The sequence below is a fragment of the Podarcis melisellensis genome, assembly GCF_964234715.1.
Source record: "Podarcis melisellensis genome assembly, chromosome: 5".
In the NCBI taxonomy this organism is placed as follows: Eukaryota; Metazoa; Chordata; class Lepidosauria; order Squamata; family Lacertidae; genus Podarcis; species Podarcis melisellensis.
In genome coordinates, this window is record NC_138537.1 from 57200882 (window position 1) to 57223943 (window position 23062).

Consider the following 23062-nt stretch of genomic DNA (forward strand, 5'->3'; position numbering starts at 1 on the left):
CCAAAAACTCCACATGGTCCCAGATTTCTGCAGAAACCTCCCCAACAGTTCCCCCAGCCAGCCAGCACTCAGAAATTCAAACTCAGAAAAATTTTCAAAAAAAAACAACCTGGCCCAATGGTCACAGAAAATCATAAAAATTCCCCCAAAACCCCACATGGTCCCAGATTTCTGCAGAAACCTCCCCAACTGTTCCCCTAGCCAGCCAGCACTCAGAAATTCAAACTCAGAAAATTTTTTTTGAAAAAAAACAACCATGCCTAGTGGTCACCGAAAATCATAAAAATTCCCCCAAAACCCCCACATGGTCCCAGATTTCTGCAGAAACCTCCCCAACAGTTCCCCCAGCCAGCCAGCACTCAGAAATTCAAACTCAGAAAAATTTTCAAAAAAAAACAACCTGGCCCAAAGGTCACCGAAAATCATAAAAATTCCCCAAAAACCCCCACATGGTCCCAGATTTCTGCAGAAACCTCCCCAACAGTTCCCCCAGCCAGCCAGCACTCAGAAATTCAAACTCAGAAAAATTTTCAAAAAAAAACAACCTGGCCCAATGGTCACAGAAAATCATAAAAATTCCCAAAAAAGGCCCACAAGCCCCCAGATTATCGCAAACCCCTTCCCAACACCAAGTCCTTGAATCCCAAACACCCCAACCCAAAATCCAAAACCCCCCAAAAAAGTTTTAAAAGTTTAACTTACCAAATGGATGAAAGAGAAGTTCTGGAAAAGTTCTGGAAAAGTTTTGGAAAAGCTTCAAAAGTGAGCAAAGTCTGAGAAAAGGCTACCAAACCACGTGCTAACAGTTGCTCCTCGAAGTCAAGTCGCAACTGCAGCTGCTCAAGCTAAGCACCCTTGGTTTTAACGGTTTTTACACAAAGGAAACAAAGTCGCGAGACGTTTTCGTTTTGCGAAGCAAGCCCATAGGGGAATTCGTCTTGCGAGGCAAATCGCGGACGAAAAAACCTTTCGTCTAGCGAGTTTTTTGTCTTGCGAGGCATTCGTCTTGCGGGGCACTACTGTACGCCAAAAATGTGCAAGTAGATAAATAGGTACCGCTCCTACGGGAAGGTAAACGGTGTTTCTGTGTGCTGCTCTGGTTTTGGTGTTCCATTGCGCCAGAAGCGGCTTAGTCATGCTGGCCACATCACTCAGAAAAACTGTCTGCGGACAAACGCCAGCTCCCTTGGCCTGTAAAGTGAGATGAGCACGGCAACCCTAGAGTCGTCTGCGACTGGACTTAACTGTCAGAGGTCCTTTACCTTTACTCTGATTGCCTTGTCCTTCTGCGTTTAGTGACCAGGGTTTAAAGTAGCCCTGTCACACAGTTCAGTAGGTTTCAGAGGATGAGCCAGTAGGGGTTTTTTGTTTTGTTTTTGAAGCCAGTCTCAAACCGCTGAAAGCGATTGGGTATCCGAGCAATATGTTGGTCGATGGAACCGCTGGGCTGAGCTTGCTTGCCAATAGGGTATTTCATGTCATTCTCTCTCCCTCTTCCTGCTGACACTGTGCCAGTTGATCCTGCAGGTGGGATATGTCAAATCTCAGTTGGCGTCTTTTCTCTCTAATCACTTCATTTTCCTCATTCATGGTAAGAAAAGATTCATTTGCCAGAACAGCATGTACTCTGTAAATTTCCTTCTACTCCTTCAGCCCGGCATTTTGCTCGCATAATCTCTGTAATTCGCTGTTAATACCATTGCCATCTCTTAAAATGCAGTTTATTCCCATCATAATTCCCTGGTGAATGACATGCTTGTGTTATTGGCATGCATTGCTGATTTTTATTTTTATTTTTAATATCTAAAACTATTTTTCCAAGAATGTTTTCTCTGGCTTCCCAACAGCGGCTTCTATAGAAAACCAATAAGATTCTCCTCCCCCCCCTTTTTTTTGCCTTAATAACATCACTCATGGATTCTTCATAACCATATTACATCATCGTCTCTATTCCTAATTACACTTCTGGATTCAAGTCACAACTTTCATTTAGCCATCCCCTTCTCCCAAAGCTGTCCGAGATTCCAGTTAACACACCAGACGAACTGGTCTTTTTATTTTGGGTAACAGCGTTAAGAGGGCTCATCTCCAAGTCATTTCTCTGGCAATGACAGTGTTAGAGTCTTTAACAAATCCTGGAAAATATGTGCTTCAACCCAAAACATTCAGTAAAAAAATAATAGTATGCCGTGTAGCTAAGTACTGCCATTTTATCTAGGCCTACTATGCCTGGGTGCTGTTGTACTATTTGTAAATAGTAGGTTAACAGAAGCATGCTGGTGGGGGGGACGCACACATAAAGTTCAGAGCAGCCTATAAGAAAGTGCATATTAAGGCTGGGCTGCAGGAAAATCTGTTCCCATTTTTGCAGGTGGGTCAGTGGACTGTGAATGTGAGATCAGTTGTTTTATTAGTACCAAACAGCTGGAAAAGTTGAGCACAGTTGCGCGTTGATTGTATTCGCCCCCGCCCTGGATTTTAGGCCCATTTCATTAAAAGGTGATGCCTACTTACTGTATTGTGGCATCATGATATAGATCAAGTGCACATGCTCAAGGTTCTGAAGATCCATCATTTTGAGTTATTGCTAGGGACTGATGACAGTGTAAGGGGGAGTGTTTTTTTCTGAATAGTGAGAATACTTGACTACTAACATCTGGGGAGGGGGAATTGTGCACCTTAGTGGGCTGTAGGTGTGAAAAATATCAAAGAAAGCAGTGTTAATCTGTTCAAATTTACTTTATTGCAGTTATATCCCACTTCTTGTCCAATGAGTTCAAGGCAGCATACATTGCGTCTCACACGTTATGTCTAGCTTTGTAATGATAACCCTATGAAGCAGCTTAGGCTGAGACATAGTGAATAGTCCAAGGTCAGTCTTAGTATAGATTTGAATCTTTATCCCTAGTCCTAGTCCACTCTTCTAACTGCTGTACCACACTGTCCCAGAGGCAACAATAACAATAACACTGTACTGGCACTGGGGTTAGAGACACTCAAAATTCACAGGAGCTGGGAAAATACATCAGTTGTAATAGAAAATGATTTCATTTTAATGTACAAATTAAATCTGGTATCCTGCATGCAGTTAACACACACAAAAGCCCATTGATTTGCACAGGTAATTAATTGCAGGATTGCAGTCTGTGAATTTAAATTACCATGCTTTTATTCGCGTAGGGAAGGCGCAGCATACTAATGATAATATGAATTTAAAAGCATCTGTTTTCCAGCAGAGTAGGAGTAAATTATAAACTGATAAAACCAGGCACCAAGAAAAACACAGCAGATCTTAGTTTATGAGCTCAATCACATTGGCTTCAGAAATACTCAAGTTACACGCAGTCACGTATGGGCACTTAGTTCCCACTGACAACAAGGGGAATCCAAATTACTCATCTAATTGCAGAATTTAGTTTGCTGGATAAAAGAGGAAGTGAATTGGGGGAAGAGCTAGCAGCTAGCAGCTTAGCTTAGCTGATCACAGCTTCGGGGAGCTCATGAACAGGACTTGTAAACAGGGGCGTTTGTGGGAGAGCTTGAGGAGGATGCCCTGAGGAGCATCACACACTCTGCATAGAACCGAGAGACATGGAGGGTGAGGGAGCTGCCGCAGTCACCTGCAGCACTTGTGCCATGTTTGTCTTCCAGCCTGAGAATGTGCAAAACTACATAGGCATGGGTCTGAGTATGTGCCTAGAAAGCAGGGGTCTGAGCTGTTTTCTGTTTGCTCAGTCACTTTTCCGGCTCTTTAGCACTAAAATTGACGCAAACGTCAGTCTGCAGAAAACTTGATTGCTCCGATTCAGCATTAAAGATAGCGTTTCCCTTGGGGAGAGTGGCAGGGCAGGGCAAGCGGCAATCTGGATGAGCCCTAAGTTCGTTTTCATCGTTTTTTAATTTGTATACCGTCTTTCTATCTTACAATACTCAAGGCGGTTTACAAGCTGAAGAAACAAAAAATGTTCATCTTATAACAATCTAATGCAATACAAAAATGTGATAATAAAACATTAAAATAGGCAACCTACATCAAAAAGTAACATTCAACAATCATTAGAATAGTATTAAATAATAATAACATATAAAAGTTAAACAGAAATCCACTCAACAGTTACAATAAATAATTTCTAAACTATAATCAATGAAACAACGGCAAGCCACAATACATATAATAATACAATACAAATTGAGAAGCAGAGACTAGAGGGTCGGGCAAGGCAGGTGGAAGGAGGCCTTGCCTGATGAAGTCTCTCCCCTCACAGTTCTTCCTCCAGGACCTGCTCCCTTATGAGAACTCCTAGGGTGGGAGGGTGGGGCAAGGCTTGGAAGAAAACTTAATTGGCTACCACCCAATGTTCTTATATCCCAGTGCAAGGATTGGTGGCTGCCAGGGTACTACTACCTCTTAAGGAAAGTTGCAAGGAATTTGAAGAGGCACTACTTCAGCTTGAAACCAAGCTCTTTAGCATCATTGGATGACTTTGGATTGCTTCCTCCGCCTTCTCCAACCAGAACCCCAAGGGAGGTGACCCTTCACGCCAATCTTGGTTGAGAAAGATTTACGTAGCCTGAAGATAATTGGTTATGGGAAGGGGGATGAAAGGCCCTGAGTTTCCAGCTGAGCATGATTGAGAATCTGCAGGGTATCTTAGATATCAGATATGCTGCATAGTTGATTTGTGGAACGATATGTTTATCATCCAAAACTGTGAGGCTGCTGACTCCGCAGTTCTCATAAGCTTTTCTACTTGTTTTTCCTCCAATCCACCACTGCAGAATAAAGTAAATTCTGGGGAAAGCTGCCATCAAACACTGCAGCTGAACTGATAAGCTAAATGGCCTTCAGGCAGCAGAGGAAGGAAGATTTGCAGTGTGATTATACACATTGTAATATTTTCTAATTGCTTTTTCTTTCTTTCTTTCTCCACGCGGTACACGTTTTTCTCAAGCATTACTTTCCTAGGGAGCCACCTCCTTCTGCATTGATTTAAGATTTCTGCCAGTTAGACCTACGTGGAAGGATTTAATAGGAGGCACCGTACAAGTGACAAAAAAGGGGGGATGAAGTGCTTTACAGCTGATTTCCCCTGATTTCTTCTGATGCCCACAAAATTCTAATTTTGAGATGAATTAGATGTTAGAACGTGTACAAAGAGAACAAGTGAAGGGCTCGTTCACCACCACCCTTTATAAAATGGGGATGTAAAGCTTTCTTTTATTTTGTGGTGTTCATGATTATTGCCAAGCTCAGATATTCCTTTTCGTTTCCCAATAGAAAGACATTCCCCACTTGCTCCCTGATATGTCAGTTCCTTGTGATCATGGGAGCTCCATGCATGCTGATCCCTCTCCCATTTGCTTCGATGGATTGGCCAACACTGTGCATGTGGGTTTGTACCTTGGATTGAATTGCATAGGGAAGACTTGCTAGTGCTGTCACTTTGGACCAAGGGCATTCTCTATATTTAAAAAAAATGGTAATCAAAGGTTTAAAATGCATTGTTAGGGCAATATGCTTCTTTCATGGATTTACTTTGAAACCAGCCATTTTTCTTTCTGTCTTGAAATTCAATCCCTAAACTTGGAGCCTTGTGACAGAACAGGAACTTCATGGCATTGATGGTCTCCCTGACAAATAACATTGTGTCACTATAATTCATTTTCTGATCTATTTGCTCTGACAGTTTTCAGGTATAGTACAAAAGAACTGTCACCTGGAAGACTGAATGGTAGTAATAATGAAATAGAAATAAATCTTTATACTGTTTTCATGTTTTTAAAAAAGGTTTTCCTGGCTTACCGCTGAATATTCTGCTTAAGAGTATGCTCAACTATAATAGCACTATTACATATTTTTTTGTAATATGTAGACTTTTATTTCTTTTTGGAGCTGTGTCCTGTTCAAGGGTATCTATGAACAGCTAATACTGTTGTTATAAGCAAAGTGCACATCTGTCATGGACTGGATGGATGCAGAAGAGTGGTGGGAGGCAACAGCCAGGGAACTCCCTAGGGAACCCCCAGGCAAAAAAGGCCTTAGAGCCAGCAGTGGTGGTAGGATGACAACAAATGGCCAGAGGGAGAAGACTAAGGGGAAGGTGTCAGAAGCTGGATGGGCAACAGGGTTTGGTGGGCAGGAAGAGTTTGTGGCAGAGTGTAGTTCAGTCTCTGAGGCTGAAGTAGAGGATGGTCAAGAGGCTGGTGAAGAATTCAGGGAGTCTCCCCCTCTTGCTGCAACCAGCTCCCCTCCCCCTGCTCTCCAAGAACTCTCACACACACAAATGAAAAGAGCAGAACAGAGTTTAGTTGTGTGCAGATGCAGTTTGAAACTGCATGGGGGGGAACCTTGGAGAGAAGGAGCCTTAGAGAGGGGTGGGAAGGTGGGGGCCTTCAGTCCTCACAAGTTTGTAATCGGGGCAAAACCTACCAGGAACGGTTGCTGAGACCACTAGGCCTGAGCTGTATTTTTGCCCCTTGAATAAAGAGTTAACTTCACGGGCATTGGTTACTTATTACTTTAGTGCTGACCAAGCCAGACTCGAGCCCTGAAGACATCTCTTGATTCCTTTCGATATAGTTCCCTAGATAAATGAATTAGACAGAGAACCTAATTAAGCTATGGAATGTTTCGTAGATGTGACAGTTTTCATGGCTCAGAAGATGTGGTGGTGGTCACCAATGTGAATGGCTTTAAGTTCAAGATCGCTATTGCTCAAGAAATATAAAAATACTAGTGGGGCCTGCAACAAAGCCTTGCTGTGTACAGTGCTCCTGTTCAGTATTCCATTCATCCTAGTTCTTTTACAGAATACTCTTCAGTTTCCTTCTCCCTCAGTTTTCATTTCCTCCCTTCCCAAGACATTGTAGGGCAACTAAGCATGCTCAGTCCTCATTTAGCTATTGTTGGGGTTCTTGCCTCACCCTCCTACTTTTTCCCTAAACATTTTTTCTACTTTGGTACACCTTGTGTGCCTAACCAGCTGGTGTTGACTGCTGCTCTTCTGTCTGGTGCCGTGTTTGCAAAGCTTCAGAGCTTGTCCACTGCTGTGTGGTGCCATAAGGAAACAACTTTGAGGCAGAAGTCCAGATTCCATTCAGCGGAATAACAACTCCCAAATGCAGCAGGGTTGGCTTATCTCATTTTGAAGAGTGCATGGCAAATTACATTACCATCAAAAGAGAGCCTTCCCACCTCCACCCAGTCAATAAAACTACTAAGTTTATAAGCGATGAAGCCAAGTGATTCTTAAGCAGTTCTGAGTTCATTTCAAACTTATTTTCTATGTCCAGAAGTCTACAAGAACATCAGATTTATGCTATGTGACTAGCCAACCCTATATGCTTCTTCAAAATATATTTGGTAATCATTCCTACATAGATCTCTTTTGAAATTCTTGTTTCTGCTTGGAACTTAACTTTGTTTCTACATATGGAGTGTGAGTCAGGATGAAGTAAGTGCTAAACAGGTGTATAATTAAAATTTTTGATAAATCAAATACCTGAAGTGTTACTTACTGTAGCCCTAGCTTATATTCAGCTTCATATCTTGAGCTGTTCATAGTGATAATGAAATAATAGACTTATGATTAAAAATACAGCAGATAAATGTTTTGAAAACACTAGCAATGTTTATCACATCTTTCGTTTTTGTGTAATTTAAATATTGTATGATTCAATGTATGTACCTTTAATCATATATTTACAAAAAATGTTTCAAATGCTACTTCTGTTGAACAACTATTAATTAATATTTCTAAGAATTCAATTTCTCTCTCCCTCTCTTTCACCACTGGTAACTTAAACTAGCACATCAGCTTGTATTATCAATCTGTATTGAGAAGAATAAGGGTTGTCTTCCACTTGTTGGAAGTTATTTAAGATTATCCTAAGAGTCTATCTATAAGGAGGCAACTTTGTAACTGCATCATCAAAATATACTACAGACAAAGAAGGCAAATTACTGTGAAGACTTGCTTAATGTTAATTTAGGAAATTTGAATTAAGTGTTGATACTTAATATTTGTTCTAGTTCCAACTAAATTTAGATAAAAAGAATGCTGACTCAGCAGGTGATGAACTTGATGGTGAATAGATTGACAGTAATGAGACAATAATGAGCTAGGCTGGGGAGGGGGTACCTTTTTTAGTTTAAAGCTATTGGCAGGTATTATCCAGTGTAGTTTAAATATCATTTCTCATTATTTTGATTTTTTTTCCCTACAAAAAGCACTGTCTAAGAGTCCACCCTAAAGGGCTTAAACTCTGGCTAAGACATCTGATTTTGAGGTTCTGCTTTGTAAAACCTGGATGGTTTGCAAGTTGTTTTTTGTGCTATGGCAAATGTGCTCTGTATATCTTCAGAATACTATTATTTACTATTGCCTGCCTTTCTTTTTCAAAACAAATTTTGATTCTGAAAACTGAAGAGCCTTGGCTGTAATTAAGCCCCTTCTTCTAAATTCAGGTGGTTTTCTCTCTGCAGGCCAACATAAAATCAAGTTCATTCCTGAGATGGTGGGGCCTATGTTAGAAATGACACTGATCCCTGAAACTGAACTTAGAAAAGCTACCATCCCAATATTCTTCGATATGATGCAGTGCGAGTTTCATTCTACCAGTACCAGAGGCTTTCAGATGGTAAGTACATTTTGTTTACAGAGTACCAAACTATGCTTTTCTTTTGTCCAAGGAAGATTCTCAAAGCAAATTTTATTTCATCTGTATGAAGCAGACCGACACAACCCACAACCTGCGACCTACATCTATAGTTTTGCCACCTGCATGCCTATAAGGAACTAATGGAGCCATGAACAGAACACATTGCCAAAGAAAGCTTGGTGTTCCCTTCTGTCATTGCTGGGATGTTGTGAGCAGATTCAGTTGTCATCCTGCTCAAAGTGGGCTATACGTCTAGCCCTGATTTTGCCACCAGAATATTCAGTTCTTTGGCATCCCTTCTCAATTTCTCATTCCTAATAGTGGCGTTGAAAGGCTCCTTATACTGCATCTGATTATTGGTTGATCTAGCTCAGTAAAGTCTACACTGGCAGTAGCTCCCAAGGGTTTCAGACTGTGATTTTTCCTAGTCTTGCCTGCGTTTTGAACCTAGAACCTTTTGCATTTAAACTACCACCAAGTTACAGCTGTGCAGCCCTGGAAACAAATGTGGCTAGACTGTCTTCTTTCCATTCAAAAAGGCACTCACACAAGGATTGCTATCCTGCTGTTTAAATTACCTGCCAGAAAGACAATTATCTAACCTTATTAGTCATATCAACAAAGTTTAAATTAGCTCCCTTTTTATAGCAGACCTACAATGTGTGAGGGAGGAATATTTCACAGCACTTTAATTTGAAAACATGAAGTCCTATATCATTCTCAGACAACTGTTACATGAAATATAATCTTATTTCAGTTTCTTTCTTTCTTTCTTTCTTTCTTTCTTTCTTTCTTTCTTTCTTTCTTTCTTTCTTTCTTTCTTTCTTTCTTTCTTCTTCCTTTCTTTCAACTGTGTGTTGTAAGAATGACATGAGATTAATAATCCTCAGAGCTAAACCTTTTCTGTTGTCACTGAGTTTACATGATCAGTTTTTCTAGGGAAATGTTAATCCAGCAGGAAATAAAATACATGTTCATGTCATTCTCCCATAGTTTCCTGTGCAAAATGCACCTGATATATGGCAGAACCACATGTAAGGCAATATTACTTTTCAACAGCTAAATATTACAAGAGTGCATATCAGGTTCACCAAACTGGGGAGAGGGGAGGTGTTTGTGTGAACAAATAACCTTGGAAATCCTATCGGGTAGCAATTCCTTGGAGAATTGATTACATGAACTCAGTCTTGGCACCAGAGTAGGTAATTACTTTGTAAGTAAAGATTTTCTATGATGGGAGTTGCCTTCGTCTTTACAGCTTCTCTCCACTTTGTCGTCGGGCAGAATAACAGCCACAAGTAGCAATAACTGATTTAGCAGGTTTGGTCCTGCTCCTGCTAATGTAAGGGAGAGCAGTCTCATGGTGGAGGGGGGGGGGAGGGACAAGCCTAGTCAGATGAAATCAAGCATCCTTTTATCTTAATCTTTTATTTCTCCTCATCTCCCTTCTTTGCACATCCTTTGTGGTTTTAGCATCTGAAAGCAAGCCTGAAAAGTAGTATCCATTTTGGGAGCCATTGTTTTTGTTCTAAATTACCTTTCGTCACTCTTGGTTTGGCACACCCTGTTCTGTTTCTCCATTTTTATGGAAAGCTCTTTCTCCAAGGAGCTCAGGGTAGCCTACAAGATTGCACACACACAAAAGCAAACGTTGTTGTTGTTTAGTTGTGTTCGACTCTTCGTGACCCCATGGACCTGAGCATGCGAGGCACTCCTGTCTTCCACTGCCTCTCGCAGTTTGGTCAAACTCATGCTGGTAGCTTTGAGAACACTATCCAACCATCTCGTCCTCTGTCGTCCCCTTCTCCTTGTGCTCTCAATCTTTCCCAACATCAGGATCTTTCCCAGGGAGTCTTCTCTTCTCATGAGATGGCCATTTCACAACAGACTTTGAGGTAGGTTTGATTGAGAAATCGGCCCAATATCACCCAGCAAGCTATACATAATTGAGTGGAGTTTTGAACCTCAGTCACACACAGGATAATCACACATTGGGTATACCTGGCTTATCTTCATTGTTCAAATTATTTCTATCATACACATACATTTAAAATCATGCACATGAGATGATAATATTTCCACCAGTGCTGTATTTTTTTTTGGGGGGGGGGGAGTCAAAATAAGAAGTTTGCTTGAATTGGTGCTGTTATCTGCAAAGCTGTGCTGTGCAAAAGTTGTACAGTGAAAGTCGTGTCTCTCATGATTAACTGCCTATGTTCTGCACAGAAGCTTTAGGTTTAACTCTGCACACTCACAGTGTCTGGGAAGGCTAAAAGCTTTGCACATTTGGGATGTTAATGAAAGGTTATGTCTTTCCTACTTTCATGGAGCATTTTGCAAGGCTAGTGCAGCTCCAATGCTCTGTACCGTATCCAGGATGCATACCTCAAAGGAGACCAAAGCCTAAGGGCAGAAATAGCTGCAGTACTTTACAGGATCAAGTGCACTGATTTGGTATGCCCGGAGGCCACGTAAAGTTTGTCACAATCCCCATGCTGATCATCCAGATGTAGCCTTTAGTCAAGTAGGTATTCCTACTGTTTTTGCATACAAGGATGTATCCTGCATCCATCTGCCATAGGCAGCTGTCAGAAATTGTGCTGGGAGTCTAGGAGGTCAAAGCAGGAGCCACACCTGTGGAACCAGGTCAGGAGCCAATCAGCAAACAAACACAGAAGAACTTGAGCAGGAAGACTCTAATAGGTCTTTCCTATTTCAGAGGACCACTAGCCAACTTGGGTAGACAGGGCCAATACCGACCCTGAGAATACTTCCCAGGAAGATGCCCCCAAATGCATTTCTGGGGGGCTGACCACATGGGGAGCCATGTACAGAACCAAGTTCTCCCAGTTTTAATTCCCATGGCTTTTGACAGGAGACTACATAAGAACAGTCCTGCTGTTTTAGACTATCTCGTCCAGCGTTCTGTTACCCATAATGAGGTACCAGTCAGGTGCTCCATGGATATTCCTAGGTAAGCCATAATAGACAAGGCCTTCCGTGTTATTCCTTCCCAATATTTAGATCTGAACATGGAATCTCTAGCTACTGTGGCCAATATAATGAATTCATCTAATGTGTAAAACACAACAGTTAGTAGCAGTTACCATTTTGTTATAATTTATTCCATAAAATAATCTAATCGTGGTCTCTCTCTCTGTGTGTGTGTGTGTGTGTTCAAATGTTTTCTTTCTGTCTTAATCTTACTTCCCAGAAGTAGCTAAGAGAAGTATCCTCAAAGAACTTGCAACCAAGTAAAATTATTGTGCAAATCTATCTTTCAGCAATATGCAACATCCATTTGTATATCCATCTTATGTCATAAAAAGCAAACAGAGCCCTCCACATAAAATATAAAAGATACACAAGGATATAAAATAAACAAATGGATAATACACATGATTGCTAACACAAAACTACTGATGCAAATAAAGCACCTCTGGCTAGAGTTCTGTTATGAAAAACAGGTAATTGGGTTGGGACTGTCAGCAAGAAGAAGCAGAGGATCTTTTTATTCAATTCTAGAAGCTGACAATAAATTGTAATATCAATGAGGCGGCACTGTCTTATCTAGTTGTCAGTTGATGTTTTAACTTCTATTTCCCCAGGACTTGAAAATTAATAATTGCTGTTTGCAGTACATATCACTGCTCCTGGAAGCACCATAAAATATTTAGAAACCCTAATGAAGTACTTAACTGTGTAATCTTATACATATCTACTCAGAAGTAAATCCAGTTTAGTTCAGTGGGACTTACTCCCTGGTAAGTGTGCATAGGATTGCAACCCAAGTCATGTGGGCAGTATGTAAATAGGTATGCAAAGGGTGGGGGTCATAAAGCAATGATGTTGCAGGTCTTAAGCGAACTGCAGGACGGGTTAAATAACATGATCATTCAAATCAGTCTTTTTACCATTGTCTGACATCCAGCTATCCTTAATTAAATGCACCACATAATTAATGGACTTTGTTGAATCTGATAGACTAAAAAGGATTATAGATGCTAACATTTTACCTCCCTTCCAAGAGGTGTTAACATGAATTTCTAATAAGACTCAGCTCAGCATAACACTTCCAGCTTTGTTTGTGAAGGATAAGTATACCTCTACTATGCAGACTATGACAAATGCTCCCCTTGGTCATAGCGGTGATTATTGGCCAATAGACAAACAATAGCATTTGTATCCTTGTGAATAGATTCTGATTGAGTTGTTTTATTTACAAAATAAATTGAAAATCACTAGCAAAGAAAAATTTCAGCACCACTAGATACACAGCTCTGGGAAAAGCGAGATTTTGATGCATCCTGTTAAATCAAATCATGGAGTATAATGATTTTTGTAAGCTACTCTGCAATAATGTCCTAACTATGATGGAGCATGGAAATTATTGACCTGCCACTAGGGTTCAAAGTAGGAAAGGGAAACAAATTGTATGACAATAATCCCATCTCATTTTATTTTGCCGAAGAATTTCATATGTTTTTGTTGTGTTGTTTTATACATTTAGAGGTAGCTTTTGTGCATTGTATTTTATGCTCTTCTAAACATCTGAAAAATGAAGGCTTGAAAACCAAGCAAAAATATCTTAAGGACAATCTTGTTGTGCCATACCAAAGATCTAGCTTGTGTGAAGTTTGATAGATTACATTAATTTATTGGTGTGGAGCAAAAAGTTAGTGTATGTGTGTGTTTAAATTCTAAGTTTCCTTCCTTGGCCTCAAACTCTCACAGAAAGCCTAAGCCTCCTGTTACCTCATCAGAGGATGGGTGCATTTTCTTCTTGCTTTTTCCTTCATGCTTTCTGGCTGTTATAGAAATAACTAATCAGACACTGCATTTGAAGTTCTCAAGTGCTTATGTGCAATTGTGATCTTAAAGGTAAAGGGACCCCAGACCATTAGTCCAGTCACGGACGACTCTGGGGTTACAGCATTCATCTCGCTTTATTGGCTGAGGGAGCCGGTGTATAGCTTCCAGGTCATGTGGCCAGCATGACTAAGCTGCTTCTGGCGAACCAGAGCAGCGCACGGAAATGCCATTTACCTTCCCGCCGGAGCAGTACTTATTTATCTACTTGCACTTTGACGTGCTTTCGAACTGCTAGGTTGGCAGGAGCAGGGACCGAGAAATGGGAGCTCACCCCGTCACAGGGATTCGAACAGCCGACCTTCTGATCGGCAAGCCCTAGGCTCTGTGGTTTAACACCCCAGTCTTTACTTACCCCACCTCAAAACTGCCACCTAAATAATTGCATGGTAAGCAACATGATGTCACTTTTTTATTCTTCATAGGATATTTAAAAGATGGGGGAAATACATATTTGAGGGAAAGTAGTTTGGGATTGAGCAGTGTAATACTTCACTCCAAGGGTTTTTTCTCTGCAATTATACTGCCAGCTTTGTTCTAATGTGGTGCTACTAATGTGGTTCTGACTGGTTCCACAAGTTTCACAGGAATCTACTTGGTCCTTTTTGTGATGTAATTAGCAATGAGTGACACAACTTCCACCTCCAATGGCATGTGTTGTTGTTGTTGTTTGATTGCTTTCATTCTTTGATGGGTATGTGCTCCCCTACTGTACAAGATCAACATGGGAACATTCATCTGTCTTCTTTTTAAGTGGCAAATGTCAGCACATTTGTCTTAACCACCTCCATCAATCATGCCCCATTATTTGGCTGAAGCTTTTATTTAGTTTTAAGTAATTTTCTCTTTCTTTGGGGGCTATTCATTCAGCCTCTTCTGTGACAGACACCCATCTTGATGTAAAAAGAAAGGCAACTTTGATAGACTACAGAAGGGGTGTTACATCTCCTACTGCCCTCATGACCTGTGCATTGGGTGCAGTACAGCTGACATTTTAAAAAAGTAAAGTCTGATAGGAGTATTGTGCAAATACCAAAATGCAGTTTGGGCACTCTTTATGCATAAAGGTTCAGAGTGCTCATGGATTCAGACTGTGTTATAATTAATTCACCGTATTTTTCGCTCTTTAAGATGCACCAGACCATAAGACGCAGCTAGTTTTTGGAGGAGGAAAACAAGAAAAAAAATATTCTGAATCTCAGAAGCCAGAACAGCAAGAGGGATTGCTGCACAGTGAAAGCAGCAATCCCTCTTGCTGTTCTGGCTTCTGGGATAACTGCACAGCCTGCATTCGCTCTATAAGACGCATACACATTTCCCCTTACTTTTTAGGAGGGGAAAAGTGAGTCTTATAGAACAAAAAATACGGTATACTATTACAGAACTGATGGAGGTTGCCTATGTATATATGTGTGTTTTATTTTAATGTTTGGTGGCTTATACATATCCCAATAAATAAATTCAAATTTATTTCCACCAAATGCGAGAAGCCAGGGACCAGGAGATAAGTGACTTTTAATAGATGGGAAAGAGCGCAGAGATTGAGGATGGAGAAAATTCCAAGCGTGTGAAAAGGCAAGCAGAAAGGGATGACAACAATGAAAAAATAGACACACGGGTCATATTAGGACAAGTCTAACAAGAGAAGGTGCCAAGTGGGGCTGCAAAGTGTAATCATAGCTAAAGGGAAGGGCAAAACTGTGAGAGAAGAGAAAAGCAACTGGAACGAAGTGAGAAAAATTAGACAGATGAAAGAAAATAGCAAAGGAAAAAACAGGATGCATTTGCCTCCCTGGAGATTATGTAAATAACTCTCTTTGACTCACACCATCTTTGGAAGCTGGTTCTGATAAGTGCTGTCAAGCCCTGGAAATGTCCATAGCTGATGCTTTAGAGATAATAATTATATATAATAAACATAGAACTGTGTGTGTATGGAATGAAACAGCTACTTGGCCAACTGAGATATTCAAATAACCCAAGACGTAAGGAGATGCTGCCTCAGTTTCTGTCCTTCACCAGTGGGATCCCTACCTCATCCATGGTGAGGCAGGTATGATATTTGCCCTTGGGAACAAGCAGATTCCCATTTCTTCCTGCTGCTTCAGGAATTAATAAGAACTCTTAATGTCAGGTGAGAGGCATCATTTATGAACACAGTTGCTAGCTGGATATGCAGTCATTAAGCTGCACATTGATGTGTTGCATAAAGCTTTGCTTGAGACAGTTGCGTAGAAATCGCAAAAACAAAACAAAACCAAAAACCCTTTCTCCATTGTAGAAGTTGGATAATAGATGTGATGGGTGAGCTCCTCCAGGCTTGCCTTCTGGCTAACTCAATTTTTCACTGCTTTCTCAAAGAACTGGGAAGAACTCTTGCTGCTGGTTCCTCCTGCGTACTTTAGGCCTGAGCACACTCAGAACAATCCAGGACCAACTAGGCCTTAACGATAAGGTTTGGTGACACCAATGAATGCTTACATCACAGTGACCAATTTAGAAGCAGGGCACAAGATGCTCAGGTTCAACTTATAGTTGTTGATTGCTTTCTCAGCTGAGAAAGTTTGCATTTCAAAGCCACCCTCAAATTGTGGCACCATCACCAGAAAGCAGAAAAAAACCCTTTCGGAGCACCATCATTTTTGTTTAATTTTAAGCTCACAGCAATCTCTTCCTTTCCATACTGAGCCCGTAAGTTAACTATGGAGAAGAATGAAGGTCCATAGCTGTAAATGTGGGACTTGCAACCCTAGAGTTGCACTGCACATGCTGCCCTAGGCATGTGGCCCTAGAACAAATCAGCCCTGTGTGAAAGGTGGGAGCTTCTGTTGTATACCCACATATACCCATCTTTACATCTCAAGAACAGCCAATATGCTGTAAAAACAATGTTTACAGTACACCAAGTCTCCCAAATGAAACCAACATGGCTGTAGTTTCCTTAAGTAGAACTTGAAGCAATTTGCATTTAGTTTCCCATGATGGAGTGGTTTTAGTGTCATCAAAATGTCAGAGTTTTTTTTTATATATAACAAATAATTTTCCTTTCCCCATACCAGCCATCTCATACGAATAGATAATCAGCCAGTGGATAATTTCTGCAGCAAGTGTCAAAGAAGGCAATTCCATTTTTGTACCCTATTAGAGAATCTGCGAAGATTTGTGACTTCTCTTCTGTGCTATATTGCTTTAAACTACTACTTGGCATGCTCTTGCACTATAGGGATGCACCTCTGAGCCTGCACTGCAAGGAGTGGATTGGGTTATTCCCCCCCCCCTCTCATTTTAATTTCCTTCCTTGAACCAGTACATTTATTACATTAAAGAATTGCATTGCCTTACTGGGGGCACAGAAGGTCAAATAACAATTTATCTTGCAGTTGCATTTTAATCCTTTTTCACTGAGGTCCCCCCCCCCCACCGGTTTTTTAATATCTTTCCAGCCTTAACTTTCTAAAACAGCAGAAGGATACATATGGAGTGTATAGAACTCCATAAACATGGTCATGTGTCCACTGTGCAGTCGTTTGACACCCCGTGACGCCCAGCTTCCTTGTAATGTCACCAGAAGCTGGGATCCCCTGACTTGAAAAGTCATAAAAGCCAAGGCTACTTGAGACAATGTGTTGGCAAGAGGTGGAACTGCAAGGGTTTGTATTTCTACCTTTGCTTCTCCTTTGGCAACTATTTCCAAACAAAACCATCTGTGTGGTCATGATAGAAAGAAATCACTCCGAATCATGGCTCTTAAGGTGGGAGCTTATATGGTTTAGATGGGTGCCCTTCTAATGCATCATTATCCATTTTCCACAAATTCCTTGGAAGCCCTAGAAACATAACAAAATAGCGCAAAGTAATTTAACTTTATTTATTTATTTACAGTATTTTTTTATATCCCTTTCAGGCAGATTGCACAAAGCAGCTTATATAAGATGATTACAACAACAAGCATAGATGTATTTATTTTAAAGTTACAATAGAAAGGAAAGATGCTGTTGCTGCATCTTTTCTACTCAGGGGAAAATAGTCCATCAGATGACATTGTGGTGATGGTTGCGGGGAAGGAGAAGCCCCTCCACGTGTATTCAAGCTGCATGTGTCCTAGGTACAAAATTTGGAGGATCCATGGAGAATTTTGAATTCTTTGGGAACCAAAAGCCAATATCCTTTAATTTGCCAAACTTGGGTCTCCAGCTGTTTTGGGACTACAGCTCCCATTATCCCTAGCTAGCAGGACCCAGTGGTCAGGGATGGTGGGAATTGTAGTCCAAAATCAGCTGGAGACTCAAGTTCTGGAAATCCTGCATCAGTCCCTCCAATATGAGACTTGGGTGATCCTGTCCCTATTTTCTTGGGAAGGAAAACACAAAGTGGTCTGATAGAGATGTATGCTGAGGAGGCTTCCAAGATTTAGAGAATGGTAAGTAGGTTGGGGGGGGATGAAGTGGGAGCGGAAAGCAAGGCTTGAACGCCTAACAGTTGACAGGATTTTGGAGGGGCAGATTAGGTTAGGTGGATGTGGCTCACTTCCTTCCCTACACCATATGGGAAGTTATTAAGCTGTGGGCTGTGGTTGAACTTCAATGGGTCCATGAACTCGGGTGCAAAAAAGATAAATGAATTCCAATGCAATTCAATAAATTGTATGCAGAACTTGGTTTGTGCATGAAGATTCATAACCTCCATCAGATTCTGAAATGGGTCCATGAAAGGTTAAGAACCACTACTATATAGAGAGATTTGACGGGCGGGGGTGTTGCATTTTCCCTTTCTCACTCATTGAACCTTTCTTCCCCTCACTATACAGAAATATAGTGGCTATATTTTGATCTGGAAGCTTTTAGTTAGTTCAAGGGTCAGCAAACTTTTCCAGCAGGAGGCCAGTCCACTGTCCCTCAGACCTTGTGGGGGGCCAGACTATATTTTGAAAAGAAGAAGAATGAATTCCTATGCCCCACAAATAACCCAGAGATGCGTTTTAAATAAAAGCACACATTCTACTTGTGCAAAAACACGCTGATTCCAGGACTGTCCACAGACTGGATTGAGAAGGTGATTGGGCTGGATCCAGCCCCAGGGCCTTAGTTTGCCTAACCATGAGTTTATAGTGCAGCTGGGCAGGTTTCAGAAGGGAGAGAATTCCACCTTCTGAAATGTCCCCCCAGCCACCCTTGATGTGAACCCACCCTTACACCAAAAGTGTTATCCAAGCTTCTGTTCCAGTCCTCCTGGAGCCTTGAGGAGGAACATTCTCACACTTCCAACTTCTGTTTCAGGTTTCCACTTATATATGTGAAATAGCTAGTTCCAGCATTATGTTTTTGCCCCGTTACAATACAACTAAGAAACAGGAGGTAGGGTGAGATGATTTAGATTGGCGTAGACAATGTGGTGCCCTCCAGATGTTGTTTTCATCCCAACTCCCATCAGCCCTAGCCAGCATAGCTAACTGAGAGGAATGATGGGAGTTGGAGTCCCACAACATCTGCAGGGGACCATGTTGCCACCTGGAGTAGATTAAGGACTGGGGCAGTGTGGATGGGAGGTGGCTTGGCTACTGCAAAATTGGCTACACTACCCTCATTGGAGTGGTGCCCATGTAGTATGAGTATGTCAAGTGCATACCACACAGGTGTTTGTGATCCTCATTGGGTCCTTGCAATATGCATGCACCCTATTTCCCCCCACATATCATAGTGACCAGCATCTTGCAGGTATATGACATATAAAGTTCCAAATGGACACTTAACTGCCATTTTGTGGACTTTGGAAGAGTTCATACCAGGTATATCATAGAGACAGTGTAATGACTGAAGAATGAATGTCTCAAATTCCTCTGAAAAATACTCTGCAGCTATGCAGTTGTTCAAAACTGAAATGAGAATAAATTCCTCCATCTCAAAGGTCTGGAGAGTCATGAGTTGCTTTGGGCAGGTACATGTTTACTTCATTCGGTTGAGCTAAGTAAGTCAGGTTTTGTAACTGACATATTTTTACTTGTGAGCCGCCCCCTCACTGATTGGGTGGGTTAGTGTTGCTGCACTTCAAATATCTACTTCACATCAAGGAATGTATAGTTGTACCTTGGAAGTTGAACGCCTTGCAAATCAGACATTTTGGCTCCCAAACACAGCAAACCTGGAAGTGATTGTTCCAGTTTGTGAACGTTCTTTGGAACCCAAACGTCTGTCACGACTTCTGCGGCTTCCAATTGGCTGCAGGAGCTTCCTGCAGCCAATCAGAAGCCGTGCCTTGGTTCCCTAACATTTAGGAAGTCGAACGGACTTCCGGAACGGATTCTGTTTGACTTCCAAGGTACGACTGTAATTCCATTTTCTTCTCCAAAATGCGGCATCTCAAAAGAACATTCCTCCAAAGTGGATTGACTGCTCTTTGCAAACAAAATTTAGCTAGAGTTTACAGTGGACTTAAAATCTTTTTGTAAGCGTTCCCTGATATATAGTTGCTCAAATATATGTTTTTTTTATTATTGTTGTTGTTGTTGTTGTTGTTATATATAAATATATTGTTCCTCCTAGTTGGAGTGCATATGCTTGCCATGGAAATCAATTGCTTGGACTCCCTGTACTATACCATTTTTACATCCTTGATTGTGTTGTCATCCTTTATACCACACCGATGCGGTAAAAGGACTTTTAAAGTCCTTTCAGATTTGGTTGTATGCCCAGGTAGAGGCCGTTTTCCATTGCCAGACTACTTTTAGGCAACATCAGTTTGAATGATTGATGCCTCTAATGTATATACTATCTTAGTGACAAGTAAGTCTCAAACCTGTAATCATTTTGAATTATGCACATTATTTGCATAATTTATTATGATATGAACACTTGAGGTTTCATTAGAATTCGAAGGTGGCTTTTTCCTTTTTAGTTAGGAGAAGTAGTAGAAATAAATGAAAAGTTGGGATAAGCAGCATGGATTTTAGAAGCAATCAGAGGAAACTTGGAAGGCACAAAATGGAATTAGAAGACATACGGGATAAAAAATAAATTAAAAAAATCACCACCCTAGTTAAAGGAGCATAAACATCAAGATCTCCTGTAGTATCTGGGCCTTGAGTGCATTTACCTCACATGTTGACAGATTCTATATAACCATGCCTGCCTTTCTCTCACTCTGTCATGGCTGGAGTCAGATACAGGTCAGCACGAAAGACACAGGGCTCAGTGGAATTAACTCTTTATTCAAGGAAGCGACATACAACTCAGCAACCCTTCCCAGTAGGTCTTGCCTTCCTCTCTTTCTAAGGCTACTCCTCTCTGGGATATTTCCCAAGGAATCTTAGACTTCCTTGTCTCTGCGTACCTCTGGCCTCTGTTCTGTTCTCATGTTCCTGTGCATTATTGGAGACCAGGAGGGGAGCTTTCGCAGCAGAAGGGGTGCGTTCTCTGGATTCTTCAGCAGCCACTTGCCCTCCTTCCTCTATTTAGAGTCTGAACTGCTTTCTGTCACCGGCTCTTCCTGCTCACTAAACCCTGTCTCCCCTTCAGCATTCAACCCCTTCTCCCAATCTTCTCCCTCCCACTGCCAATCCCCAGGCTCTGAGCCTTCCTCTGGAGGTTCCCTTGGGGGTTCCGCAGCTGGTGTGTCCCACCATTCTTTGTCTAGCTAGGCCCTGACACCCTCACTATCATTGCATGTCAATATATAGTTTAGTCACTGAACAATATATAGTTTAGTCACTGAACTATAATGATGCTCCCCAGATGTGTATGATTGCAATCTTTATGCCCTTTATTTTTTATTTTATCTACTAATTAAATTCTTTTTATCTTTTAATTAAAACATTTCCAACCAGCCCTATATCAATTGATCTTAGGGTGGGGTACACATATAAAATAGGGATAGCCAACACAGTGCCCTCCAGATGATGATGGACTCCAAGTCCCATCAGCCCCAACCAGTATCTGTCAAGGAGGATGAGACATCAACAAAATCTGGAGGGCACCATGCTTGCTACCCCAATATAAAACAATAATTCTACAAAGAGAACAAAAACATAGCCAGCCAGCAATAGTAGTCAGACACTAGGCAGATTCCAATACTAAACTGCAACCAATAAGATCCAAGTTATAATGTATTTATTGAGCATTGTGAAATGGGGAGGGAGAACAGAAGGTGGGGGAACTGCAAAATTCAGAGCCCTGCCAGGCACACAGCAGCAAATTGAAACATGCCCAGCTGCTTTTCATTATGTAACTATCAACATGTGGATAATCTGGGGCTTTTTAAACGGTGCTTCTTTAATCTCATTTCTGTACGAAAGGCTTGTTCACATACAAACCTATGGCTCAGGCTCACACAGTGCCCCCTCCCTCCATTGGTATACCTGTGCAGCTATTCCCCACCCCACCCCAAATAAGCCTGGCTTGTTTTTACATACAAACCTGAGTTTCTGTCTTAAAGCAAACACTAGTTTGAAGCTGACTTGTTTGGAAACTGACTAGAGCTTGTTTTAAACCACAATTCCTGGTTCCTACATAACAACAAGCTAAGATACCTTGAAACTAAAAGTATCACAACATACTTTTAATGACACGTTGGGTAAGGGGAGCACTCAATGCCAATGCTTCATGCTGGATCATTCTAGTTCTTGCACAGACTGGTAACCATAGCTTTTTGGAGTGAAAAATGAGGTGCTAGATTTCAGATCTTCATAAAAGTGCCATGGTTGTCAGCCCAAAATGACTGCCATGGGCAGAAAGAAAGGAAGGAAGGAAGGAAGGAAGGAAGGAAGGAAGGAAGGAAGGAAGGAAGGAAGGAAAGGTCACACTACTCCTTGCTGGTGCTAACCGTGGTTTCATGCTACATGTGAACTGGCTAGAATGTGATCAAGACCAGATTATGGGTTTGCACATTTATTTGAATGCATATCCAACCATGGCTTTATGATATAGAAAAAGGCCCAGGGAGAACTTTAGTTTAGATGTTACCTCATGAAAGGGGAAGGGGAAGAAACAGAGAGGAAAACTTGTTCCTAACACCATTGCATTTATATAAAGTTAAAGCAAGAGAAATAAAATTAGAATCGACTCCATATAATAATCACATCTGGCCAATGATGCGCGCGCACACACATACGCACACACAAATAATTATTAAGTTAAAAGTTTCTAGGAATTATTGAACATTTAAGCCTTCTACTGATATTTAAAAAATTGTGGTCTTTCTACTCCGAATCTTCAGTGCGGAGCAAGCACTTAACTTCTCAGCATCAACATGGACCTACAACTCAAAAACTCTTCATTTTCCACATTAACAGCCCAGTTCTCTGTACACTTACTCACTAGTTTATAACTCTTAGAAATGAGGCTGCAGCGTGTCAGATACATTTAATCGTACAACTATTGATTTAATATTATAATAAAATAAGTCTATACATGTACGAGAAGAATATATTAATAATAATCTGTTGCTTCAGTTACTTGTCATAATGCCACCATCCAATTTAGAATGCTTCTGCCAGGATAAAATTTCCATCCCTATGGTCTTGTTACACCTTCTCTTTAAC

At 41.1% G+C, this 23062-nt stretch overlaps 1 protein-coding gene across 4 annotated transcripts in view; it reads left to right on the plus strand.

Annotated features, from left to right (window-relative positions):
• DOCK1 (dedicator of cytokinesis 1) overlaps positions 1-23062 on the plus strand; it is a 383360-nt gene that overhangs the window by 296672 nt on the left and 63626 nt on the right. For all 4 annotated transcript variants that reach the window (XM_081912599.1, XM_081912601.1, XM_081912600.1 and 1 more), the window contains exon 33: positions 8486-8640. In XM_081912599.1, the coding sequence (XP_081768725.1) occupies positions 8486-8640 (155 nt within the window). The remainder of the gene's footprint in view (positions 1-8485; positions 8641-23062) is intronic.